Consider the following 27,889-nt stretch of genomic DNA (forward strand, 5'->3'; position numbering starts at 1 on the left):
GCCACATGCCCATGTGGTGGACTAGGGCCTAGTTTGAGCCAGATCTCACTCCCTCTCATTCATCCCATTCATCCGCCTCCATTCCCAATTGTCTTAAAGCATTGCTTTCTTCTCTCTCTCTCTCTCATTCTCTCTCTCTCTCTCTCTCTCTCTTTCCAGAGTTGCAGTATTTAGTGCAGGCTGGTGTGGAACTCCTGCCTTAGCTTTCTAAGGGTTAGGACTACAGGCATGTACCACCACACCCAATTATTATTACCTCTTTTAAACTCTTCAAAGACAGTCCAGTTCATGGTGGTTATCCTAGCTATTTGGGAAGCTGAGATCAGGAGGATTGTGGTTTGAGGCCAGCCCAGACAAACAGTTGGTGAGATCCCATCTCCAAAATAACCAGAGCAAAATGGACGGGAGGTGTGACTCAAGCAGTAGAGCACCTGCTTTGCAAGTGCAAAGCCTGAGTTCAAACTTCAGTCCCACCAAACAACAACAAAAAAAGCAGTAACAGCAGCTTCTGTGATTAAGCAGTTATGGCATACCCCTCTGTGATAAGAGCTTTCCACATCTCATCTTATTAAATGTCTAAATCAGCTCTGTGATATTGGCATAACAACGCCTCTCATTTAATGGATGAGAAACTCAAAAACTCAGAGGGGATATGTCACTTGTTCAAGATCACACAAACGGCAAAGCCAGGATTCAAGAGCTCTGTCTTCCAGCAGTGCCTGAGCTCTTAAACACTAAATTACCCAGCTAAGTTTCTCCATGAATATTTATGACTACACTGGCAATGGAATCACCAGAGTGAGGGGCAGAGAAAGGAGATGACACATGCCTGTAATCCCAGCACTCAGGAGGCTGACGTGGGAAGATTTCAAGTTCAAGGCCAGCCTGAGTTACATAGTGAGATTCTGGCTCAAAACAAAACAGAAGGACAATAGAGACTATGAGAAGTCATCAAGCAGCCGTTTCAAACCATTGGAGGTTGAAAGAACAGTGCCACTTCTGGACAAGTGGCAGACAGCAAAAGACCCTTCAGTTTGAAGAGGGGAATATGCACAGACTTATTTCTGTCCCACTATCTTCCTCATTTCATCAGTTCATTCAATGACTGCCTACTGAACATTTACCTTGAGCGAGGATGCACACAAAGTGCTGAGAATACAGTGTTTGGACCTGGAGTCAACTTTTTTTTTTTTTTCATGGTGGTACTGGAGTGTGAACTCAGGGTTTTGTGCTTGCTAGGCAGGTGTTCTATCACTTGAGCCACGCCTCCCTCTCCAGTTTTTTTGAGGTGTTTTTTTTCTTGAGAGTCTCACTGTGTAGCCCAAGTTGACCTAACTCATGATCCACCTCCCTCAACCCCTGAATGCTGGGATTACAGCTATGTGCCACCACATGTGGTCAAGACAGTTATTGTTAGTAGCTCTGCAATTCAGTCTGCTCTGAGACTTTTTCCCTGTTCTTCAAACTGGTATCCTTACATATACTATGTTTAATGCACCAGAAGATTTTCTTTGCACAATTATCTAGTTATTCTTGCATCTCTAGTTGTATTATTACAGCCACATTTTACAAATAAGGGAACTGGCTCAAAGAGGTAAGTGATTTCAAAGGTCACTTGTTTCCTGGTGGCATACCTGGATTGGAGTCCAAATCTTCTTAGAGAAGTGCCACCAGATTGTAAACTTGTTGAAGTCAAAACTGAGATGTCTTGGTCATCTTTGAATCCCCTCCTGCCTCATACTGTACCTGGCACTTTGGGGTCACTCAGTAAACAGCTGCTGAACACTAAAGGAAGTGTTATCAATACTCACAGTGGGCGATGAGCCATCAACAAATTGTAAAGGCCTTAAGCAAACATCTTTTAATGGAAAGAAACTGCAAGTCCTCCTCAAATAGAAGAAAAGTAGGCTTTTAGAAGATTGGTGTATAGTCCCATTTTTTTTTCACAGTAGGAAACAAGAAAGCAGGGCCACGTGAGTACTAAAGACATATCCCCTTTTTGTAAAATTCAACATCTTTTTTATTAATCCAAGGGTTGGGAGAGAAATAATAAATTTCTCTGTAGAGCGCCTGGCAACTGTGAAGACCTCGGTTCAAATCCCAGTACTGCAAAAAACACAACAAAAAAAATTTTTTTTCAGTACTGGGTTTTGAACTAAGGGTGTACACCTTGAGCCACTCCACCAGCCCTTTTTTTTTTTTTTTTTTATTCATATGTGCATACAATGCTTGGGTCATTTCTCCCCCCTCACCAGCCCTTTTTTGTGATGGAGTTTTTCCAAATAGGGTCTCACAAACTATTTGCCCAGGGCTGAGTTCTAATAGTTCCTTCTGATCTCTGCCTCCCCAGTAGCTAGGATTACAGGCGTCAGTCACTGACAACCGTAACAAATTTCTTTAACGCTCTTTTTGATGAGCAATCATTGTGCGAAGGGTAATGAAGTAAATTCTAGTAATGTGGCTAGGGTGATTTGAGTAGGTACCTAAGTAAATTAGCCTGATCGTAATTGAAATGGAATTACATTGCAGCAGCCACTGGCATCTTCACAGTGCCTAATACACAATACACTAACTCTTTTTTTCTGGTGAGACTGAGGTTTGAACTCAGGGTTTCACACTAGCAAAGGGCAGGCACTCTGCCACTTGAGCTACACCTCCAGTCCCCACAATACGCTTATTAAATAATTGTTCCACGAAAATATAGTATGGTGTAACCTTATGGCCTCAGAGAAAAAAAACCCCACGTGGCTGTGTTTACCTTTTCATGCCACGTGGTCCTGCATACCCACCGTTCAATCTCTGGTTCCCACTCTAAACCTAGATTACAGAGTAGGGTGTGTGATTGGATAGTTTATGGTCACGTGACTCGAGATTCTCTTGTTCATTGGTGCACAGCGGCCCAGCCACTGGCCTACCTCCTTACGGCTCAAATTCAGGCTCCGCCCCTCGCGCGCGGGCGGGGGAGGGGTCCGAGAGTGCGCGTGCGCCATGCCGGGTACTAGTGGCTACAATCGGTGTATGCTCCGAATAGTGAACGCGCCCTCCTGATCCACTCCTCCGCAGGAAGGGTAGAATAGGCGGTTGAGTATGAAAAGAAGCCGAATTCACTTGGGTGTGACAGTAAAGCCAACTTTTCTGCTGTGCTCGCCCCCCCTCAGTTTCCAGTTTGTAACCCCTACGTTATTTATTCCTGGGAGGAAGGTGGTGGTTGGGGAAAGTGAGGGGCTGAGAAGTAAAGCGAGCAGTCAAGCGATGGGCAAGCAGAGAAGCGACGGGGTGTTGGGCAAACCCAGGCCTCTGAGGAGCCCCAGGCTCAGGTATAAATCTCCATCCTTGCCTTGAAGAGAAAAATAGAAAGCGAAGGGATTTGCTGGTCTATCCTCCAGGCTTTTGCATTTATTGTCTTCTCTGTTTGCAATGCTCTTCCTTTTCCCGCCTGGTGGACTCTGTGCATCTTTCAGGACCCAGCCTAGGCTACTCGGAGTTCCTTAAGCTTTACCCTTCAACCTTCCCCAGGTACTGTTGCTGAGTTACTCCAACGGGTTCTACAGGATTTTTGTTTTGTTTTGAGGCAGGGTCTTGCTGTGTAGCTCTGGCTGGCCTGGAACTCTGATCCTCCTGGCTCAGCCTCTGTGCTACCAACCCCCGGGAGTTGGGGCAGGTTTCTATAGTATTAAAGACCAAGAAAGAGATCAGAACCCGACAGGTTTGGGAAATTGAATACACGACCAACACTGGGTGACCTTGTGTGAGTTTCCTGTGCTTCAGGATCCTCATCTTTTAGTTGTTTTGTTGTTTTTTTACAGTGCTGGGGATTGAACCCAGAGCCTTGCCCACTAAGCCACACAAGCTGCGAGGATCCTCTTTAAAAAGAAATTATAGTGCTCATATCACGTATCTTACAGTTGTGGGACTTAAGTGAACAAACGCGTTGTGAAGGGCTGGGGTCGTGGCTCAAACTGTACAACTCCTGCCTAGCAACAATCCCTGAGTTCAAACCCCAGTTCCATAAGAACCACCACCAAAACCCCCTGCAGATTAAATAACTTGCCCAAGTTCATCTAACTAGTAAGTAGCAACACTGGGACTGAAATTCACATAGGTCCAAACCTTAAGAGTTTCAATTCCATGCTGTATTCCTTTTCTAATAAACGAAGGGGGGAAAAAATCTCTTCTTGGGTTGAACTTTTTTTTGTCATGAAGTGAAATTTATGTTTTATGACATAAAAATTAGGGCTGGTGAAGTGGCTCAAGCAGTAAAGCACCTGCCTTGCAAGCGTGAAGCCCTGAGAGAAAAAAAAAAAAAAAAGCCCTATAGTGTTTACTCATAAAATTTGCCAGGCTCTGGTGGCTCATGCCTGTAGTCGTAGCCACTCAGGAGGCAGAGATCAGGAGGATTGTAGTTCCAAGCCAGCCAGGCTGGGCAAATAGTTCATGAGACCCTATCTCGAAAAAACCCAACACAAAAAAGGTCTGGTGGAGTGGCTCAAGGTGAAGGCCCTGAGTTCAAAACCCCAGCACTGCAAAAAAAAAAAAAAAGGCCTTGCACCTGTTTTCCACTTGAGCTACATCCCCAGCCCTGCCTACCACATTTTAATGAATCCTGGTCTCCTTGGTTAGGTGTACTTGCTGGCTTTTACTTCAATTTTTGGCTGACACAGTCGTCCATAATCTAACCATGATCTTCACACAAATGAGAAGCATTGTTTAAAAAGACTTGGCTGGGGATGTAGTTCAGTGGTAGAGCATTTGTCACAAGATCCTAGGTTCCATCTCCAGCACCACAAAGAAATTAAGTAAATAACAAGAAAAGACCTGATCTGGACCTTAGTTTCTTCAAAACTGGTGGTAGAAGCTGTACCACTTAGGAGGTACAGGCAGGATTTTGAATTCAAGGCCAGGCTGGGCTACATAATCCTTGTCTTAAAAAAAAAAAAAAAAAAAGAGTGCTTGCCTAGCATGTGTGAGGTAAAGTAAGGTAAGGTTCTATCCCAGCAGTGCAATAAATAAATAAAAATAATGAGGGGAAGGGCTAAATTTTTTGTCACTGTGTGCAGTACTCTGACATTTTCTGGTAGAGAATAAGGGTGGAGGTAGGAGAGTATATTTTCTGAGCTACTTCAGAGCACAAGTGGTATCTTTGTTTTGCTTTTGTTTTGTTTTGTTTGACAGTACTGGGTTTAAACTCAAGGCCTCATGCTTGCTAGACAGGTGCTATACCCAAGAAGTGGTATCTTTGTATCCTTAATACCTTAGTAACTATTAATGAGATTTGAGGATGAGAATGGCTTGAGATCCAAAAGACACAGATTTTAGTACAGTTGTTAGTACTTACTTTGAAGAACTGAGAATATGTTTCAAAACACCTTAGGATCCCCATCTGCCAAAAAGCTGGAATGAGATTTACAACTCTATAGCTCTTCAGGATTAATGATTCTGAGAAAACCTACACTTATGCTGATGAAAAGAACTCTTTGTGTTTTTGACATCTTGGATTTCTTGAACTGAAATTTGCTTCCTAGGCAGGTGCAGGACAAGTGTGTACTGCCTGCCCTAATTTTAGACAAAGGGCCTTCTGGAATGGCTTGTGATTGTTCCATCCACTTCACTCTTCAGGGTACATTGATTCTTTCTGGCTAACGTAGTAATCAAACAAGTCTTGCTGCTTTCCTGAGCAGAAACAACTCAACTTAACTTCCCATGTGGGAATTCACTGTTTTCTCTCCACAAACAAGGTTCAAGGCAGAAGTCTCAGTCTGACAGCTGGCATCAAGTAGAAATACTTAGAGAACTGTGTCATAAAGCCCCATTCTCTTTTTAGCTGGTTAAATATATGCAGCCTACACACGCAATGTGCTATTAAAAATGATTATTCTTTGGTTAATAAAAAAATTCATTCATGTTATCACTCATTTTTTTAAAAAATATATCAAAATGGCTCGGTTAAAAACACAACCATTTAGAATTATAAATTAAGCAATTTCCTTCTACCCTTATTCCCCAAATTAGTGAAATCTCTGGGTTAGCACTCTGGAGACCACTCTGGCCTACACATTTCCCAGGCTGTTTCTTCTGCCAGGTGACATAAAAGGAAATGATTGCAGTTTTCCCATCAAGAGCAGCTGCTTCTTTCAAAGTCTTCAGGGCAAATCTCATCCATCTGAAGACTTTAACCCCTGCTCTGAAAGCTGGGTGGTTCTGAGATGGGCTGGCTGAGAGACGTTGGTTTGCTGCCCTCTACTGCATGCAATCAGGGAGCTTCTATTAGTTTGAGGAAAAAGGGATGAATCCTTAGGAATCTGAAAAAAAAAGAAACAAGTTAATGGGAAAATAAGCTCAGAATGGGTTGGAGGGAATGATTGTGAAAATCAGCCTCCCCACTCAAAACCATTACACTGAGTTCATAGAACAATAGACACTATATATATTCAGTGAAAACAGGACACAACAAAACACTAAAGTGCCAGTGGCTCACACCTGTAATCCTAGCTACTCGGGAGCAGAGATCAGGAGGGTTGCTGGGCAAACAGTTCAAGAGAGCCTATCTCAAAAATACCCAACGCAAAAGAAGGGCTGATGAGGTGGCTCAAGTGATAGAGTGCCTGCCCAGCAAGCACGAGGCCCTGAGTTCAAACCCAAGTACTGCCAAAAAACACTAAGCACAGCTATCTCCAGCACTAAATAAAATAAATAAAAGCAAGATTTAGTTCTAGTTCTACCAGAATAACTTTGGTTGTCTTGGTGATGAGATTATGGGTAACTCATATTCTTTTATCTGTGTCACCTAAATTTTACAATAAATATGTATTATTCTGATAATACAAAACAAGTTTAAAAGTATATGGGAGGCTGGAGGCATGCCTCAAGTGGTAGAGTGCCTGTTTAGCAAGTGTGAGGCCCCAAGTACCCTCAGAACCACAGAAAGAGAGAGACAGAAAAGACCACTGAGTGTGGTGGCACACCACAGAGCTTATGTCAGCACTTGGGAGGCCAAGACAGAGCCAGCCTAGGCAAAGTTAGTGAGATTCTTCTGTCTCAAAAACAAAGCAAAAGGAAACAAAAATAATTTTAAAACGTTTTTTTTTTTAAATGTAATTTTGCTCATAGATTAAAATGGATTTAAAATACATGATTTACCAAATGCAGTTTTCAGGAGCGTGTTTGGATTCTGGTTCAAACAAGCTAACACTCAAAGAAGAGACAACCCAGGAAAATCTGGTAACTGGAATATTTGATGGAACTACTATTAATTTTTAAGGTGTGATTTTATACTACGATTGTAAAAAAGATTTAGAGATAATATAGTTAAGTATTTACAAATGAAAATAACGTCTGGTATTTAATCCAATGGCAGAGAGAGGGTATGACAGAGTAAGCGGGATGCAGCTAAAACAAGGGTGGCCATGTAGAGCTGGGGCGTAGCTCAGTGGTAGTGCTTGCCTAGCATGCACAAGGCCCTGGGTCTGAGCCACTGGCCATATGCTGACTGTAACTGAAGTCTGGTGATGGCTACCTAGTTCATTATACTGTTTGCTACTTTTGCGTATGTTTATAATTTGCTATAATTGAATAGTGGAACCATTTTCCACCTATTTTCATCACCCCCTCTTTTTTTTTTTTTCAGATTTCCTAATTCTTTAACCTTTCTTTTTTTTCTTTTTTTTTTGGCGGTGCTGAGGATTGAACTCAGGGCCTCAAATGTCCTAGGCAAGTATCGTATCACTGACACTGAGCTATACCCCTAGCCCTGCTATGTTGTATTTCTGCTGAAAATGCTTATCCAGAATCTAATAATGGAAGGGGGCGCAGAGAGATACACATTGCATAAAACAACTGGCCTGGACTCTTCAAAAATGCCTTGAATAATGAAGTCTGAAGAACTGACCTAGACTAAAGGCAATTAAAGGCATGACAACTAAATGTAGTATCTAAACTTCAATTAGATGCTGGATCACAAGCAAACCTATGAAAGAAATTACTGGGACTACTGGGGGAATTTGAATATAAATAAAAGTGTTTGTTTTGGTTTCTGGGGATCAAACACCAGGCCTTGTGCATGCCAGACAAGTGCTCTACCACTGAGCTACATCCCCAGCCCTGATAAAAGCGTTTCATCAATGCTAGATTTCAGGGTAGAGTTAACTATAGTTTTTAAAAATGTGTTTTTTCCCATGAGATACATGAATATATAACTACTTGAGGCTTTTTTTTTCACACTGGGTTTTTCACACTGGTTTTCTCTGGCCTTGAGATTGCTAGGCAGGCACTATTCCACTTGAATCAATCCCTCCCCGATACTTTAGTATTGTGGATTAAAGCATCATGATGCCTGTAACACTAATGGCTCATCAAGAAATACGTGTAAGTATAAATATAAGTCAAATGTATACAAGGATACACCCATACAATGCAGTATCATAACTCTAAGAGGAACTGGATGACTGAGAAATACAGGTAGATTGAACAATTTCAGTTTAGATCATTTTTATACCATTCTAATTTTGAAGCATATAAATCCGTTACCTATTTTGGAGGGAAATTTTTTAAATATTTGGGAAAAAAGTACATTTTAAAAAACAATGACAGAGCTGGGGATGTGGCTCAAGTAGTACAGTGCCTGCCTAGCAAATCAAGGCTGTAAATTCAAACTCCCAGTACCACCAAATAAAAAAGGCTCATTCCTGGGTTTCAGGACCAAAAAAACCCCAAAACCAAACCAAGAAAAAAATTAGTTTTAGTAAAGAACAGCCATATACTAAGAAGCCTAGAACTGTGGCACCCCGTTACTCGGTCCAATGGGAACCACGATGTATCTGAGCAGACCTTTACCTTTAGCAGAGGGACTCAGGGAAAGTCCCTGTTTGGCTGAGGAAGGTCAGGCTGTGGTCACTGTGCGTCTATAAGAGGCAGCAGCTCCCCGCAGCGAGAATTCAGTTTCAGACAGGCCAAGTCATCTGACCGTGTGGGCCCAATGTTCAGTATGGCAATAGGTAGCTTCTTCTCCCGGGCGGTGAGGATAAACCTGTAACCAGAGTACACCTGCCCAGATGGAAGACAATGTAAGAAGTCAATAGATGCAGGCAAGACAGTCCAAACAGGAGGGAGCAAAAGGCAGTTACCACCTTGACCCAGCCAAATACCTGCAGGGACGATCCCACCACCAGCAGGGAGTCAGCTTCTTGCACGCGCCTGTGCACGAAATCAACTTTGTCAGGATTCACTGTGTCCCCGAAGAAAACGACATCTGGCTTCAGAGGGCCTCCACATCGCACACAGGATGGGACCTGAAAGCTCTGCACCTGCTCGTCTGAGAGAAACACGTCACCATCGGGGGCCACGCCCTGGGCCTGGGCACTCCAACTGGGGTTCAGGGCTCGGAAGCGCTCCTGCAGCAACCCCCGGGGAGTCTGCTGTCCACATCCCAAGCAGAGGACCCTAAAAACCAAAGATGACACCCGCTGAACACTGTGTCCTTGGGAGGCACAAAGCTTCCAGAAGCACTTAATTCCCACCTTTTCCAGCCCTCTAGCTCTTTCCTTTCCTAATACCCACATTTTTGGGCCACTTTACACATTCCTATCCCTGATTGCTCACCTTCCTGCTGCAACTTTCAAGAAAAAGTAATACTCATGTCTCCTTACTCCCTGCTCAGCTGGCTAGATCACTTTAATCCTTAACCAGCAGCAAACCCTTTGACAATTTCTTTAGTACTCACATCAGTTTTCTCCCCTCTCTCTATTCTTTGCTCTGTTCATCTGCTGTTATTGTTGACACTTTTCCAGGCCTAGGGGGTATAGCTCAGTGGGAAGATCCTGTGCATGAGGCCCTGGGTTCTATCCCCAGCACCAAAAAATAAAAACAAAACCACTTTTCCCCCTTGGTTTCCATGCCTCAGTGCCTTCTGGTTCGTTCCTCATTCCTCTCATCACCAGAATACAAACTCCATAAGGGCAAGTGGTCCTTTGACCCTGCTCTGTGCCCACTACCTACAATAGTGTCTGCATCCTGGCTGCCAGAATGGCTCAAGTGGTAGAGCATATGCCCAGCTTTGGCATCATTACTGTTCTAATTCCCCCAGCACCACTTTAATCTGAGTCCTCAGGCTGACCTCCCTAACCCTCTCTTTTTAATCTTGTCTAGCCTTCCTTAGATGCTATTTTTATCATGTTGTTTTCTTTCTCAGAAACCACTAATAGTCTCTTTTTGTGTCTCACAACAGACCCAAACTGCACTGCCTGTTTTTCAAATGCAACCTTGATTTGGGTCCAGCCTTCCCATAATCTGATTTTATACTAGTCCCAATCCAAACTCTCCATAGAGATCAGACCAGACTCCCCTGGGTTCTACAAATTCCCTTAATTTAGAAAACTCTCTTTTTTTCCTCCTTTGCCTAGTCAAACTTGAGCCAGTCTCCAGACCTGTCTTAACCCATAAAAGCTTTCTTAATTACTCCAATCTCCACTAACCCCATTTCTTTGAATGTGCACATCATATATATTGAGAACTTTTTTTTTTACAGTACTGGGGTTTGAACTCAGAGCCTCATGCTTGCTAGGCAGGCACTCTAACACTTGAACCACTCTGCCAGCCCGCATGTATATCAAGGACCACACAATTTGACTATTATGCATTGAGTTGTTTATAATTGAACGTTATTTTTGTGTCCCTCACCACACAAACATTACAGAATTACAAAATTCCTGCATATAAAGTAGACCGTGCTTAAACTGGGTGTGTTGGCATACCCCTATAATCCCAACACTCCAGAGGTGAAGACAGGAGAATTACAAATTCAAGGCCAGCCCAGCTTACATAGTGAGACCCTGTTTAAAAAAAAAAAAAGTGGGTTTTTTTCTTTTTTCTCCAGTAGTGGGGTTTGAACTCAGGGCCTTGTACTTGCTAGGTAGGTGCTCTACCATTTGAGCCACACTTCCAGTCCCAGACTAGTTTTATAATTTGGCTTTAATCCCTCCACATTCCCAAGTAGCATCCCAATACACGCCATACATGACAGTTCCAGTAAACATATCATGATTGGCAGACTGATTTCAGTCCTCAGAGAAGGCTCCCTGGGACTTAAAAATAACAATGGTTCCAATTAGCAAGTTATTGCCAGGGCTGCAGGCATGACACCCTGCTCATATATCTGCTAGGCCACACTGTGTTCTGTCTGTCTAGATGCTGGAGATAAGAGCAGTAGCATATGCTGTTGGTATTCTGCACATACGTCCCCCAGGACACTCTGGAGGCCACCTTTTTGTGTTCTTCTTATAAGCAGCTTCCTGAGACTCTTCTTCCCTTTTTCTTTTTTTTTTTTTTTTGGGTGGGACTGGGGTTCGAACCTAAAGCTTCACACTCACAAAGTAGGCACTGTACAGTTTGAGTCACATCTCCAATCCCCTGAGTCTCTTCTTGCTGAGGATATTCTCTGACGTAGAATATTTCTTGGGAAGGGCAGAGTCAAAGTTATTGGGGAATAATTCTCCAAGAGTTGGCCTGGTCCCATGAAGGATGGGAGAGTCTGCATAAACATCCTAGCCTCCTCCTCTTTTCAGTGAGGTAATTCTTTTCTTTGGCACTGTGGGGTTTGAACTCAGGGTGTCAAGCTTGCTAGATAGGCGCCACTTGAGCCACTACCACCACTCCCGTTTTGTGTTGGATATTTTTGAGACAGGGTTTCTTGAACTATTTGCCTCGGCTGGTTTCAAACCTCGATGCTCCTGATCTCTGCCTCCTAAGCAGCTAGGATTACAGGTGTGAGCCACCGGCACCTGGATCAGTAAGGTAATTCTGAAGCAAAACAGTAACTGCCTAAAACAGTAACACACTAGTGAACGTACCCCCTTTTCTACTGCAGAGCTGGGGATAAAATGCAGAGCCTTGTGCATGGTAGGCAAGGGCTCTATCACTAAGCTACATACCTTGTCCTGAAAGTACCCTTTCTTGACTTTCCTCCTCCTCTGTTTATGTCCCTGCTTCCTCGCTGAGTTTACTGGGATCAACTCCAAGATAAACAACTTGCTCCCAAGTGCTTTTCTCAAGATCTGTGACAACCGTGCCAGGTGCTGGTGGCTCACATCTGTAATCCCAGCTATTCAGGAAGCAGAGATCAGGAGGACTGCGGTTTGAAGCCAGCCTGGGCAAATAGTTCAAGAGACCCTACCTCGAAAAAATCCATCATGAAAAAGGGCTGCTGGAGTGGCTCAAAGATGTAGGCCCTGAGTTCAAACCCCAGGACCACAAAAAAAAAAAAAAAAAAAAAAAAAACTAAGACAACTGCGATCAAGATAGTCAGTGTCACCCTGCCCTCATGGAACCACACACTCAGTTTTCAATCAAGCCACCTGTGCATGCATCCATGGAGCTCTGTCAAGCGCTGACTCCCTGCCTTGGTGTGCAAAGCATCCACATTTTGAGTCACCAACCAGTACAGCTTTCCGAGTTTCTCCCAGTTGCTCAAAGCCCAGTGTGCAGGGTTCGGCTGGTGCGAGGAGAACTGAGGCCAACCTACAAAGTTTCTTGCCCAGTACCGCTGGCGGATTGGAGCACTCCGTACAAAATCCACATGCTGGATGGGCCTCCGGTCAGTGCGGGCGTAAAGTCCCACCTTTTCTGACCTGTAGTCTGGGATTCCTGACTCAGTGGAGACACCTGCTCCAGTCATCACTAGAAGTTTCTTGGAAAGGGTGATGAAGCGCTGTAACTCTTTGACTTTCTGAGGGTCCAAAGGAGGACTTGGTGGAACAAACAACCCAATGGATCCATGGAAGCATGGACGGCTGAAGTTCGTGATCCAGTGGTGTTTTGTTGACCTGAAAGTCAACACACAGCTCATTCTCATTCTGTAGAAGAAGAAATCTCATCTGAGAAGCTGGGTTTTGCAAAAAACAAACAAACAAAAAAGGTAATCACCAACTGAACCATACAATGGAATATTATTCAGCCATAGAAATGAATGATGTTCTGATACATGCTACAACCTGGATGGACATCGAAAACACGCAAAGTGTGGGCTAGAAGTGTGGCTCAAGCAGTAGAGTGCCTGCCTAGCAAGCACGAAACCCTGACTTCAAACTCCAGTACCACCAAAAAAAAAGAAAGAAAACACGCTAAGTGTAAGAAGTCAGTTACAAAAAGACACACATACACACACAAAATCCACTAATTTGTTAATATTGTTTTTCAATCTCAATTGTCTTATAAATGTCATATTTTAAAAATTGGTTTGAGTTGGGATCCAAATAAGTCTTGTATATTATAATTGGTTGAATCTGTTTTAATAGAGAATTCACCTTCATAAATCATGCAATTTATTGGTTGAAAAAACTCATTTGTTTGTCCTGTACAGTTTCCAAAGGTCTGATCTTTGCCAATTGACAAATGGTGTCACTTAACACAATGTTTTAAATTTAAATCTGTATTTCCTGTAAGTTAGTAAGTAGCTTTAGAAACTTGATCAATCAGGTTTGATTTTTTTTTGCCAAGACCACATCTTAGGTAGTGGTGAGCTCTTCCATCAAGAGTCTTATAATTCTGAGCCATGCCTGTAATCCTAAATACTCAGGAGGCAGAGATCAGGAGGATGGCGGTTCAAAGCCAGACCAGGCAAATAGTTCTGTGAGACCCTATCTCGAAAAAACCCTTTACAAAAAAGGGCTGGTGGTGGCCCTGAGTTCAAGCCCCAGTACTGCAAAAGAAAAAAAAAAAAAGTCTTATAATTCTGGCTGTCTCTTTGCAATGTTTTATTTATCTTTATTTATTTATTCATTTATTTGCAGTGTTGGGAATGGAATCCAGGGTTTCACGCATGCTAAACAAGGGCTCTACTGCTGCACTTCCCCCACCCCACACCTCACCTCCGTCTCTTTGTAATGTTAGTAGCTACTGATGTTCAGGGCCTATTTTTTACTTTTTTTTTTTTTTAGGTATAAAAATGAACGAATTTCTGATACTTTCATGCTATTACATGTCTCCCTTTCTCCAGCCCTTAGCAATGATTGCTATTTCTATAGACTTGCTTATTCCAGACATTTATTTAATTAGAATCATACAATTTTTTGTGTTTTGGGGCTGGCAGAGTGGCTCAAGTGGTAGAGTGTCTGAGGCCTTGAGTTCAAACCCCAGTACCATCAAAAAAAAAGAAAGAAAAAGAGCCATGAGATGAAGGAAAATGCTTTATCCTTTAAATTTTATCAGTTAAAAACTCTTAAAAAGATTTTTGTCAGAAAATGAGACATAAAAATGGAAGAGAAGTTAAAACATTGGCTGTTTATCTTTTTTTTTTTTTTTTTTTTGCTGTACTCAAGGCCTTCACCTTGAGCCACTCCATCAGCCCTTTTTTGTGATGGGTGTTTTCAAGATAGTGTTTCTCGAACAATTTGCCCAGGCTGGCTTCAAACTTCGATCCTCCTGATCTCTGCTTCCTGAATAGCCAGGGTTATAGGTTTGAGCCACTGGATCCCAGCTTGTTTTATCTTAAATGTAAACAAAACTCAAATATCTGGGCCAGATAGTATTTTTTTCTTTAAATGCTTGCAACTGGTGATGGCCTATATAGTATTTGAAGAAAACATATTTGAAATTAAATGTACAAAGTGAACTAGGACAGGAAACAACTAATATTGCACCCTTGTACTGCCCTAGTTCTAGATCAAAATGAAAGCCAGGATGCATGATTATCAACAGATTGTTAACAGAGATAAGCAAGAGCCAATGCTTAAAAAAATAAACATCAGGCTATATACCAGATAACTGAGCCAAACAAAAAAAGGAAGACAGTGTACCCAAGCTAGAAAGAGACGGAGGATCTCAATCAAGAATCCACAAGTCAGATAGGGTGTGGTGGCATACACCTGAAAGCTCTGCCCTCAGGAGGCAAGTGGATCTGGATCTCGAGTGAGTTGAAGTCAGCCTGGGCGATATAGTGAGTTCCTTGTCAGCCTGGTCTACAGAGACTATGCCTCAAAAAACAGAAACAAACAAAACAATCTGTAATACTTTCTACAGAATAAAATCTTGTCTGTACACGGGATTATTTCATAACAGTCTAAGTCAATCATATCTCCCTGACCACCTAATAACCTAAGCCAGAGTTGTATTATGCTGCAGCTCTCAAATGGAAATTAGCTTCCCGTGGCTGGGGAATCTGCAAGGCTTTCTGCAACCAAGGAACACGACGAACACTTTAGTTCAAGCCCCAATGCCACCAAAACAAAAAAAAAAAGGAACACTTGGTTTATTAAAACACTGAAGGGAGGAGGGAGAAAAAATTGATAAAGCTGGAATCTGACATAACGTAAGACCTAATCTGTCTCTTCCAGCAACACCTGGCTGGTCAGAACTGAATTTATAAACTTCAAAAGATTAATAGGAAGGGCTATGGGTATAGCTCAGAGGTAGAGCATTTGCCTAGCATGCCCAAAGCTCTGGGTTCAAATCCTAGCACTTCCCCACTGGAAAAAAAAATTCTATTTTTTTCACCTATGACTACATCTAATGATGTCACTGTAAGAGTTAAATTTACCTATGTTTTTGGTTAATATTATCCCTTGGGGGACTATGTGTTCCCATAAGCCAACTTCCTGTTTTATAAATCTAGTTCTAGGATGTCAGGGCCTCCCCCCTAGTGCTGGGGATGGAACCCAAGCCCTCGTACCTCTAGGCAAGCCCTCTACCACTGAGCTCCACCCCCAGCCCAGTATGTCAGGTTTTCATGAAGTTATTGCTCAGAGTTTTCAGGCTTTTGATTTTATGAATGTAACTATATACATACACACCTCTCTTGTTTCTTCATTTCCCCCATATTATCTGTTTACTCTCCATTGCAAATTTTGCTGCTCGGACACAGAAAAAAAAAAAAAAAAGACAGCTGACAGCTACCTGTCAGCTTTGCTAGCAGTACAAATAAGGCTTTGGCGTATTCATTGATATAACGCAGAAATTCTGTAGTTACAACCCCCCCCATAGGCAAATATTATTTCATGTGTGGCTCTGCAAACCTGACTTCTGGACCCTGCTTTCTCCTTGACATTCCACGGCAACCCGTGAACAGCTAAACACACACAGTCGGGTTTCCTGAGGCCACAGGGACAGGGAAACCGCACTAAAAACACGTGTCTTCCAGGTCCCTCCAAGGACAAAAAGGAAAAATGGATTCCCTTTACAAGAAATGCACAACGTCTAGAAACCTGCAGCCCGCACAGAACACACTTTACCTTTCACAATTTAGGAGCACTTCCCATGCGACAGTAGGCTTGTCCAGCTACAGTTGCATCTTGGGAAATGTAGTTCACGAAGTCGATGTGATGCAAGAAAAACTACAAATCCCACAATCCTGCGGGCCTCGCCCTTGAGGGCCCCAGGTCGTCCTGGCACGCCCCCTGTCGGCCTTTATTGGTCAGAGGTTTGGAATCTCGATTCAGGATGTATAGCTGTCACCTGAGCCAATGATACACAGTGCTCTCTTTGAGAGAGACGTGGTTAGAGCATGGGTACCAATGTCCTCAGTGCAAAATAGCATCCAAGCAGCGCCAGCATAGAAATTCATCCTCTTACACTACAGGCTTTTAGTAATGGACCAGGATTCGACTCATCATTGTTTATGTTCCTTTCTATTCTCCACAACAGAATCAAATTCTCCACTATGAATAAAGTATCCTATAGTGAGTTGTGAAGAAATGTGTGCACAGACACCTGAAAAATTGATGTTTTATGGTTAATAAGAACAATTAAAGCCAATTATAATATGTATGGACTAGTGCACTCATCCACACTTGACTTCTCCAGTGTAATTTCTGTTCTTTTTTCTTTTTGGTGGTATTGGGATTTGAACTCAGGGCTTTGTGCTTGCTAGGAAGGTGCTCTACCACTTGAGCTACGCCAGCAGCCCTCTTTTCTTTTTCTTTCCCTTTCTTCGTTTTTGTGGTACTTGGCTTTCAACTCAGGACCTCTTGCTTGATCTACTATTTGATTCAAGCCCCCAGCCCTCCAATGTCATTTCTTACGTTTTAATTTAATGATCAATACAATGCCTGTATCACCCTCCCCCAGAGATTTTGACTTCATTGGTCTGAGGTGAGGCCTGGGTATCAACTCTGTTTACTTACTTCCCAGTTGTTCTTAATGGGTACAAATGGGAACCACTGCACTATAATATCACCTTTTTTCTTTCTTTTTTTTTTTTGTGGTACTAAGGTTTGAACTCAGGACTTCACCCTTGCTAGGCAGGCGCTCTACCACTTGAGCCCTAGAATTACCTTTTAAATAAGACATCTAGAACCAGGCACTGGTTCTAGCTACTGTCATCCTAGCTACTCAGGAGGCAGATATCAGGAGGATCATGGTTTGAAGCCAGCCCAGGCAAATAGTTCTTGAGAACTTATCTCGGAAATACTTAACACAAAAAGGGCTGGTGGAGTGGCTCAGGGTGTAGGCCCTGAGTTCAAGCCCCAGAACTGCAAAAATAAATAAATAAATAAAGACATCAATTAATGTGTTTCAGAAAATAACTGAAGAGGGACCTTGCAGACCACCTAAGAACCCTCTTTCCTTACCTCAGGATAAACCAAAAGGATTGGAGATATAGCTCAGTGGTAGAGTGTTTGCTTAGGAAGCACAGAACCTGGGTTCCATCCCTAGCATCAACAAAGCCAAACCAAGCCAGGCATGGTGGCTCATGCCTGTGACCCAGCATTGGGGAGGCAGAGGTAGCAGGACTGAGAGTTCGAGGGAGCCAGAGCTTTGCAATGAGGTCTTGTCTCAAAAAACAAAAACAAAATAAATAACAAAAGCCCTCAAAAAACTCTGAAACCCAGAGGGATAACATAGAAGCTAGAGGCAAAGTTTGACTCCTGGGCCTCCCATTGTACATACAGTTGTGAATATTGGTAAAGCGACTTCAGTTAGTAGTTTAGGAGATTTGTCCTTTCCCAAAAGACAATTTGGGACCTGGAAGTTTGGCCCAAGCAGTAGAGAGCCTGTTTTGCAAGCATGAAGCTGTGAGTTCAAACCCCAGTCCTACAAAAGACGATTTGGATAGGTCACTGTCTATAGTATGTACTAGACTGGGAGAATCAATCACCTGGCAGCCTTAGTTAACCCGATCACATTGCCTAAACGGACCAAACTGAAAACCAAAAACATTGCAGGGCTGCGGTATAATTCAGGGGTAGAGTTTGTGTTTAGCATGATGAAGGACCCAGGTTTGATCCCCAGGAGCCCCTCCAAAAAAAATATCCAGTACATTTTTTTGTACATATGAGTATTTGACAAGAAACTTACAAAAATGTTGAAATAGTGACGTTCTCTTCCCCTTTAATTTTATGATGAAAAATTTCAAGCCCAGATTACTTTTTTTCCAGTTCTCCAATGCAACGAGCATCATTAACAGAGCCTGGCTGGCAAAACAGAGTTCATGTGCTTTCACGCTTCAAAAAATGTCATGCTCTGTCAGCACCAGTGGCTCAAGCCTGTAATCCTAGCAACTCAGGAGGCAGAGATCAGGAGGATCAAGGTTTAGAGCCAGCCCAGGCAAATGGTTCAAAAGATCGTATCTTAAAAATACACAACCCAAGAAAGGGCTGGTGGAGTGGCTCAACATGTAGGCCCTGAGTTCAAACCCTAGTACCACAAAAAATAATAATAATAAAAATAAAAACTGTTGGCAATAATGGCACCGACAGGTTTCAGTTCTTACTGCACCCTTAAGCTCCTGTTTTCCAGGGTCACAGTCCTGCCTCCCAGGGTCACAGTCCAGCCTCAAGTCTAGCTTGAACCCTCCTTCTGCCCCAACCTCCAATTAGCATGAACCATAAGATCCTAACCAACCAGATCATGCTAAGTCCCACTGAGGGGTATTTAAGCCCCTGCCCCTCTCTCCCTCACTCTCTTGGCTCTCTGCTCTCTCCCTCTCCCACCCGGCAATAAAGAGTCTCTTGGCCAGATCACTCCTCTCCACGTGGTCACTTTGGGGCCCACATTTCCTTACACAAGTATACTAGGTTTGATCTCTAGCACTGAAAAGAAAAAAAAATGTTCATAGAAAATTTTTTTTCTTTTTTTCGGTATTGGGGCTTGAACTCAGTGCCTTCACCTGGAGCCACTCCACCAGCCCTATTTTTGTGAAGGGTTTTTTGAGATAGGGTCTTGAGGAACTATTTGCCTGGGCTGGCTTCAAACTGCAGGTCATCCTGATCTCTGCCTCCTGAGGACCTAGGATTATAGGCATAAGCCACCAGTGTCTGGCAGAAAACTCTTTTGAATTAAACAGAATTACCATATGATCCAGTAATTTCACTTCTAAGTATCTATCCAAAGGAATTGAAAGCAGGAGCTCAGGCTGGAGGCTTGGCTCAAGTGCTAAAGCGCCTACATAGCAAGTGCAAAGCCCTGAGTTCAAACCCCAGTACCAAAAAGAAGTCCTCAAATTAATACTGTACATTGTAGCAGCATTATTCACAATAGCTACAAGGTAAAAACGACCCAAGCTTCCATGGAAGAATGAATAGATAAACAGAATTCCATCCAATGGAATGTTATTCACCCATAAAAAGGAATTAAAAATCCTGATACGTACTACAACGTGGATGAGCCATAAAAATGTTATGTAAGTGGAATAAGGACAAATATTATGATTTCAATTATACAAGGTCTTTAGAGTGGTCAAATCCATGCAGACAGAAGATAGGATAGTGGTTGCCAGGGGCTGGGGAATCCAGAAGAGTTTCAATTGTGATGAATGGGGGTAACGACTGCACAACAATGTGAATAATTCAATGCCACTGAAGTTACCCTTATAATGGTTAAAATGAGCTGGTGGCTCGCGCCTGTAATCCCAGCCGATCAGGAGGATCGCGGTTCGAAGCCAGCCCGGGAAAATAGTTCACGAGACCCTAATCTCGAAAAAACTCATCACTAAAATGGGCTGGTAGAGTGGCTCAAGGTGTAGACCCTGAGTTCAAACCCCACTACCACACAAAAAACAAAACAAAACAAAAAAAAGTGGTAAATTTTATGTTCTGTGTACTTTCCTCATATTTTATTGTATATAACACCATAAACAATAAAACCTCTTTGGAGAAGGTTGTTGCACTGTGAAACAGGAGCCAAGAGAACATCCTGCCTCAAGCCATTTCCCTCAATCTCCCCTTGCATTCTCTGAATTAAGTCTATTAGCATGTTTCCTCCCATAGTGCTTTGCTTCAGTCTTCACCGAAATCTAGTAAATGAAATCACAACCGAAACCCTATATATTTTTCAAAGGATCTTCATATAATTTCGCTTGATTCCGTAAATTTTCAAGCAAACAGTAATGGAAGGTTTCCTCGTTGGGCTCAAACTCGCCTTTCTGTAATAGGAACCTCACTTACTGGGGGCGATGACGGGGGGCGGTGCTCCATAGCTTTGCGCAGTGGCAGTATCGTAGCCAATGAGGTTTATCCGAGGCGCGATTATTGCTAATTGAAAACTTTTCCCAATACCCCGCCATGACGACTTGAAATACAGTCGGCATTGGCAATTTTTGACAGTCTCTACGGAGACTGAGTAATTTCGGTCTTAAAGAAAGTAATTCCTTATATCAGTAAGTACAGAGTTGCTTCTTAGGTAAAGAAGCGGGGTTGTGAGTACTACTATAGTAATCTTTCAAGAATTAACGTTTCTCACTGCGATGTTTTTACCTGTATTTAGTATTTAAAGTTGGTTACTGGTATTTTCGTCTGTATTTTTTGTCATACACGCCCTTGTTCATTTATCAGTTCTCGTGCCACACTGACATTTGAAGTTAAAGTTGTAATTCCTTTGAAAGTTACCTTCTGATGAAAAACATCCCACCTCCTGTTTCTGCACCCCAGCACCTACTCAGTCGTGCACCCCACCCCACTTTTGCCCTTCCGACTCACGCTGGCTTTCCTGCCGCTGTTCTGAAATTCTCAACCCAGTCATCTTTGTGACGTCAGATCATTTGCATAAGAGTGCCCAGCATTCCAAGCGAGTGTTCCTCTCTTTCCAAAATCCGAATGTGTGGGCACAAAATAGTCCATTGACAAGAAACTTTCCACGCAGAAGTATTTAAATGTGATTGCTCAAACGGGAACGCGTTGTACCTACGAATGCGCGGTTTGTTACTCGCCGTCATTGTAAAGGGAGTTGTCAGCCCTGGGCAGTGGAGTGCGCAAACTCAGTCGCTAGCTTTGCGCAGTGGCAGTATCGTAGCCAATGAGGTTTATCCGAGGCGCGATTATTGCTAATTGAAAACTTTTCCCAATACCCCGCCATGACGACTTGAAATATAGTCGGCATTGGCAATTTTTGACAGTCTCTACGGAGACTGAGCGTTGTTGGTATGAAAGTTAGAGATGTTCTCTACTGAAAAAGGTTTGTTTTTTTTGTGTGTTTTTTTTAACTTTCAGTTGTAGGTGAAAAATTTGCGTACAACACGTGGCATTTCAAGGAATAGGTGTTATTGGTATGCGCTTCTGTAACTTTGGCACGCTCTGAAGTAGACATAGGAACGCGAGTTCTGGCAAAAAGCTATATACTCTGATAGGTTTGTGAGTAGTGTGATGGTAATTGTTATTTCTCCAGCGCCTACACGGTTCACTTCCATTGCCACTGAAATGAACAGATCCATCTAGAGTCACGGCTTTCCAGAAATGGGAGGGAACCCTGGATCCTTTCACCCAAACTCTTCAAAATGACTGCAGGGATATCAGCAGAGACTTGCTTGGGTCCCATTGTGGCTAGCTACTTCTTACCCGTAGTGTTGTGCTTGTTTGCACAATTCTAACCTCCAGTCTCATCCATGGACAGAGGTCCTCAGGAGCCAATACCCCTCATGGAAGATCCAATCCAGGTGGACCTGCTTAAGCCACCATTCCTAAAATACTCCTGGCCTGTAGTAAAATAATGTGGTCACCAAGGACAAAGGTGGTTCTACCTGCACTGGGGAGACAGCTCCAGCAAGACCCAGCTCTCCTTCAAGAAGCTCACAATAAATCAAGAACTTGTTGTTTTGGCAGTACTGGGAGGGTGGAACCCAGGGCCCCCAGCTTTCCAGGCAGGCACTGTACCGCTTTCAGTCACTCGCCAGCCCCAATCGTGATATCTGGATGCCTGATCAGGAAGTGGTTTAGGGGAGCAGAAAGAAAAGGTTATGTGTCAAACGTTATTCCACAGATTACTGATTACATAGGGAAATGTGCACCTTAATAGCTGGAGAGAGCAAATAGATTTTGCTTTAAATGGTCACTCAAACTCAGCATCATTAATGGTGGATGATGCATTAAGAGTTTACAATGTCATCTCTGAAGCTGTTTTGACAGTTTTTTGGGTTTTTTTTTTTTTTCAGCACTGGGGATCAATACCAGGTCTTTGTACATGCTAAGTAAGCAAGCCTCTACTACTGAGCTTTACCCTCTAACCCCCACCCCCGCCTTTTTTTTTTTTTTGCGGTACTGGGGCATGAACTCAGGGCCTATACCTTGGGCCACTCCACCAGCCCTCTTTTTGTGATGGCTTCTTTTGAGGCAGGGTCTTAAGAACTATTTGCCCTGGCTGGCTTCAAACTGAAATCCTCCTGATCTCTGCCTCCTGAGTAGCTACGATTATAGGTGTGACCTGGCTGCCCTTTTGTAATTTATTTATTCGTTTATTCACTCATTTATTTATTTACTTATTTAATTTATTTATTTTGGCAGTACTGGGGTTTGAACTCAGGGCCTCATGCTTGCTAGGCAGGCACTGTACCACTTGAGCTACTCCACCAGCCCTTTCCACTGATTTTTTTTTTTTTGTCTCCTTACACTTTGCATCTGAGGTGAGTGCCTTACTAGCCTCACCATAATCTTATAAACCCAGCAGTTGGGAAACTGACACACATCTGCTGATGTGACATGTATCAGTATGCTGCAAGAAAAATGATCCAGGACAAAAGAATACCACCTGCCCTTTCAAAAATCAAACTCAAACATTTTTGTGGGGGTGGGGTTGGGGTTTGAACTCAGTTCTTTGCACTTGCAAAACAGGTGCTCTACCACTTGAACCACACCTCCAGTTCACTTTGCTCTGGTTATTTTGGAGATGGGATTCTGTGAACTTTATGCCAAGACTGTACTCAAACCTCGATCCTCCCAATTTCAGCCTCTCAAGTAGCTTGGGTTACAGGCTTGAGCCACTGGTCCCTGGACTGAAACAGTATTTCTTAAACTTCAGCGTGCATGAAAATCACCTGGAAGCCAGGCACCAGTAGATCACTTCTGTAATCCTCGTTACTCAGGAGGCAGAAATGAGGAGGACCATAGTTCAAGGCCAGCCTGGGCAAATAGATTATGAAACCCTATCTTGAAAATACAACAGAAAAAAGGGCTGTTGGAGTGCCTCAAGTGGTGGAAAGCCTGCCTAGCAAGTATGAGGCCCTGCGGGCAAACCTTAGCACCACCAAAAAAAAAAAAAAAAAAAAAAATTCACCTGGAGAAGTTGTTTAAAAAGATTCAAGGTTTCAAGTCAGGAAGTTTGAGAAAGGGGGTCTTGGTGGGATTTGAACTCAGGTCTTCACACTTACAAAGAAGGAACTCTACCATTTGTGCCACACCTCCAGTCCACCATTTACTTTGTGGAGAAGAGTAATGAGGTTTAAATTCAGGGCCTCCTGCTTGCTAATTAGGTACTCTTTCACTTGAAGCCATGTCCAGGTCCTTTTTGCTCTAGTTTATTTTTTAGGTAAGGTCTAGTGCTTGTGTGTGGGTGGGTGGTCTGAAGGAGGTTCTGACCTTGATTCTCCTAGCTCCACTTCCTGGGTAGCTGGGATTACAGAAGTACACTACCATACATGGCCCAACATTTACTAGTGATTACAGTTCCTTCTCCCTTTCCCTCTGGAAAGTTTGAGCTTATACTGTGGAAGATTGGGAGGTTGGGAATGCTTTATTTGCCTGGGAATAATGCATTTTTTCTTCTGTCCAGGAGAATAGAATGCCTCAAAGGATATGATTTTATTACCTTGCCCTACAGGATATTAACCAGTCTATTTGTTGTTTTTTTGGTGGGATGGGGTTTGAAGTCAGGGATTCATGCTTGCAAATCAGGCACTCAACTGCTTGTCCATTTTGCTCTTGTTATTTTGGAGATGGGGTCTGGAGAACTAGTTACCCATGCTGGCCTCAAACCAGGATCCTCCCAATTTCAGCCTCCCAAGGAGGTAGGATTATAAGCATGAGCCACCCGCATCTGGCTATTAACCAGTTTTTTTTTTTTTTTTAATAATTTTATTATCTTTGGAATTAGTGTACATTAATAACACAAGGGGATTCATTGTGGTAATTCCATACATGTCTACAGTGTACTTTGAACAAATTCACCTCCTCCTTTATATTCCCATTCCCTCCTTTGTCCCCAGCCCCCTTTACAAAAATTCTTTTTTGAGGCAGGGTCTCCTCAATATGTAGCCCAGGCTGACCTTGAACTCTTGATCCTCTTGCCTTGCCTAGTGTCCTGTGTGCTGGGATTACAGATGCATCACACCACACCTGGCTTTATGAAATTTTAAAAGCATACACAATTAGTGGATATGTGCCAATGATGTAAAAGTTTAAAATATTCATAATTCTTAAGCTGGGAACTGGTGGCTCACGCCTGTCATCCTAGCTACTCAGGAGGCAGAGGTCAGGAGGATGGAGGTTCAAAGCCAGCCCAGGCAAATAGTTTTCGAGACCCTATCTCAAAAAACCCGTCACAAAAAATAGGGCTGGTGGAGTGGCTCAAAGTATAGGCCCTGACTTCAAGCCTCAGTACAGGGAAAAAAAGAAAAATTCGTAGGTCTTGCTTAGCATCTGCGTTTGCTCCCCAGAACTGAAAGAAAAGGAAGAAAGTAAAATCAGAACTAACGCACATCAATATCAGAATAGCAATTTTCCAGAAAAAGCGGGAGACAGGATAGAAGCGGAGCCTTAAATGAACATATAACATTTTATTTCTTTAAAAAAATGGAAAGAGTCAGGCACTGTTGGCTCATTCTGTTAATCATAGCTACTCAGGAGGTGGAGATCAGGAGGATGGGTGCAAAGCCAACCCAGGCAAATAGTTGGTGAGACCCTATCTCAAAAAAAAAAAAAGAAAAAAAGCTATCACAAAAAAAGGGCTGGTGAAGTGGCTAAAGATGTAGGTCCTGAGTTCAAACCCCAGTACTGCAAAAAAAAAAAGGAAAGAGAAATATAGCAAGAAATTAACACCTGATTAATTTTTGTGCCATCTGATTTGTTATTTTGTGTACCTTTTTTCTGGCAGTACTGGGGTTTGAACTCAGGGCCTCACTCTTGCTAGGCAGGCGCTCTACCTCTTCAGTCACTCCGCCAGCCCTGTTTTTTTGGTGTATGTGTGTTGAATTTTTTCAAGATAAGGTCTCTCAAACTATTTATCTGGGCTGGCTTTGAATGTGACCCTCCTGTCTGTCTCCTGAGTAATTAGGATTACAGGCATGGGCCACCTGCACCCAGCTTGCAAGTGATATTTTGCTCTTGTCTCTAATGCAACCTGCCCTTGGATTCAACAGATTGGTTTAAATGACTTTATTTATTTATTTTCGGTACTGGGGCTTGAACTCAGGCTTACACCTTGAGTCACTCCACCAGCCCATTTTTGTGATTTTTTTTTTCAAATTATTTGCCTTCGAACCTCGATCCTCCTGATCTCTGCCTCTTTGAGTAGCTAGGATTACAGGCGTGAGCCACAGGCTATAGGCTTAAATGACTTTTTAAATTATGATACAATTAATATAACAAAAAATTAATCATATTAGCTCAAGCCTGCCTTGCACATGTGAAGCCCTGAGTTCAAAAGAATAAAAATTGAAGTAGATCTCTGTGATTTTTACAGGCCTGTACCACCACGCCCTGCTTGTACATGTAGTTCCTTTTCTACCAACCATTTCTGCTAAACAATATTATCTTGAACATATTTCCATGTCAGCACCCAGTTCCCCCTTCTTCCTGTACAGATGCACCCTGCCAAATTAATCAGCTCCCCTATTGATGGACATTGACGTTGTTTCTGCTTTTTCCTCATTATAAACAACACTACAATGAACATCCTTGGGGTTACATCCTCTGTGCCTCCCCATGAGGCATTTCTAGGGGAAATTTCTATCAGTCGGATTGCCTGCTCGAAGGCCATGCATATTTTGAGGGGGAAACCCCCAACGGGGCACCCCTAAGACTGTATCAATATATTTGCCCGAGGAAGCTGCGTATGAGAGGATGTGGGGAATATTTGATGAGTGTCTTTGGAAGTGTTCTGAAGCTTTCACGTGGCTCACATGGAAGGGGAAGGTGGGGAGGAGGCAAAATCACACCCTCTCTCCTGCCCGAGGCCCTGGCTGTGCAAAACAGATCCAACATTCGTTTGCCCTTCAGCAGTTTTCTAGCCAGGAACCAGGATGGAGTGAGGTAATCCTTGTCTCAGAGGGGAAGGAATCTGGGCCCATCCCAGACTGACTGTCTTCCCCTTCACTGTGCCTGCAAATATCCTTGGAAACTTTAGCACCCAGTGGGGCAAACCCCACTGCACCCTCCCACCCCGTCTCTCGAGCCTGCCTGGACCCATCGTCTCAAGGGGCCAGACTCTGAGGGCCATTTAGCAGAGAAAGGGCCCATTCGTCCCCAACAATCTGCTCAGTGTTTAAGGATGTTTGTAAGAACCACCAGTTTCTAGGTTAAAAATATCCTATGCCCGAGGGGCCTACAGTGTCTGTCTCAGTACAGAGCTGCCTCGAAGTTCTACTTCTTCACCACTAGGGAAATTAAAATCAATCAATTATCATTTTCCCATGACACTTTGAAGCCAGACTTTCTGGGTTCAAATCTTGACTGTTATTCCCTAGCTGTGTGACCCTAAGCCACTCACTTAGCATCTCTGTGCCTCTCTGAGGATGTAAAAGGAGAGTCATGATCATGTCTGTATCAGAGGTCAGGGGGCCTCCACCCTAGAGTGCATGAGAATTGCTTGGGGAGTTTTTTAAAAATCCTGATGACCAAACTGCATTCCAGACCAATTAAATCAGGATGTCTGGGGATTGGGTCTTGGCAAAAAAGCCTTCCAGGTGATTATAATGTGCCTCCAAGGTAGAGGCTTGCTGCTGAAAAGGTGTATGGGTTTTAAATGAGATAATAGAGGATCTGGCAGGAGTCAAGTGCTTTAGGATGAGGTGTGGGACCAGCTATCCAAGCCTAGGTGGTGGTCAGGGAAGACTTCCTGGAGGAGGGCGTGATTGAGCTGTGAACTGAAGGAGGAGAGGAGATGACCAGGACATAGAGAGAAGGATGGATTTTAGCTAGGAGCTAGGAGACTGGATCTTGGAGGAAATACAGGTCATTCCAGGTTGGGATGTAGCTCAGTGGTTTAGAGCACACTACACAGGCACAAGGTGCTAGGTTCAATTGCCAGCACTGGGGAGAGGAGGAGTTATTTCCTGTGGCTGGAGTTGAGAAAGGAGGTAGCAGGGAGACCTGGGGAGAAAGGCACATGGCACTGGGTCCTCTACTAAGGTCAGAGGTCATGGAAAATCATTGAGATGTGGTAAGTTGTTGGGTTTTTCTTTTTTTCTTGGTCTTGAAAAAAAAAAGGGGTTATTTAGTGAAGTCTCTGTCCTACCCTTGACCTCCCCACACCGACTGCCAGGTGACTTTGGTGCCTATGGATTCCTCCAGAAATCTTCCAGTGTGTACATATCTCATAAACAGATATATTGCTTTCTCTACAACTGATACGTATGTTACATACTCTGTTCACTTTTTTTTTTTTTTTTGGAGACTGTTTCATATCAGTACACAATGAACCTCCTGGATCTTTTCTGGTCTGCATAGTTTTCCCTTGTAGGGCTGTGCTTAATTTATTTAACCAA

At 43.1% G+C, this 27,889-nt stretch overlaps 1 protein-coding gene and 2 non-coding genes across 5 annotated transcripts; 2 read left to right on the forward strand and 1 right to left on the reverse strand.

Annotated features, from left to right (window-relative positions):
• Window positions 1–4,118: 4,118 nt before the first annotated feature.
• On the reverse strand, window positions 4,119–16,278 carry Sirt4 (sirtuin 4). Of its 3 annotated transcripts, XM_020179062.2 has the most exons (6): window positions 16,215–16,259; window positions 14,784–14,960; window positions 12,345–12,871; window positions 9,141–9,435; window positions 8,830–9,039; window positions 4,119–6,299 (listed from the first exon to the last, which is right to left on the reverse strand). In XM_020179062.2, exons 3-5 carry the CDS (start codon window positions 12,839–12,841, stop codon window positions 8,887–8,889), a joined length of 945 nt encoding a protein of 314 aa, XP_020034651.1. In that variant the 5' UTR covers window positions 12,842–12,871; window positions 14,784–14,960; window positions 16,215–16,259; the 3' UTR covers window positions 4,119–6,299; window positions 8,830–8,886. The 3 variants fall into 3 exon arrangements, with proteins under 3 accessions (XP_020034651.1, XP_020034650.1, XP_020034652.1); XM_020179061.2 differs by lacking the exon at window positions 14,784–14,960 and having other exon boundaries at window positions 16,215–16,278; XM_020179063.2 differs by lacking the exon at window positions 14,784–14,960 and having other exon boundaries at window positions 12,345–12,842; window positions 16,215–16,272.
• A 4,118-nt stretch (window positions 16,279–20,396) lies between these two features.
• On the forward strand, window positions 20,397–20,537 carry LOC141419057 (U4 spliceosomal RNA). Its single transcript, XR_012443729.1, has one exon. It is a non-coding gene; the product is annotated as a U4 spliceosomal RNA (small nuclear RNA).
• A 647-nt stretch (window positions 20,538–21,184) lies between these two features.
• LOC141419056 (U4 spliceosomal RNA) lies at window positions 21,185–21,325 on the forward strand. Its single transcript, XR_012443728.1, has one exon. It is a non-coding gene; the product is annotated as a U4 spliceosomal RNA (small nuclear RNA).
• The last annotated feature ends 6,564 nt before the right edge of the window (window positions 21,326–27,889 follow it).

This window comes from Castor canadensis, chromosome 18 (assembly GCF_047511655.1).
Source record: "Castor canadensis chromosome 18, mCasCan1.hap1v2, whole genome shotgun sequence".
Lineage (NCBI taxonomy): Eukaryota > Metazoa > Chordata > Mammalia > Rodentia > Castoridae > Castor > Castor canadensis.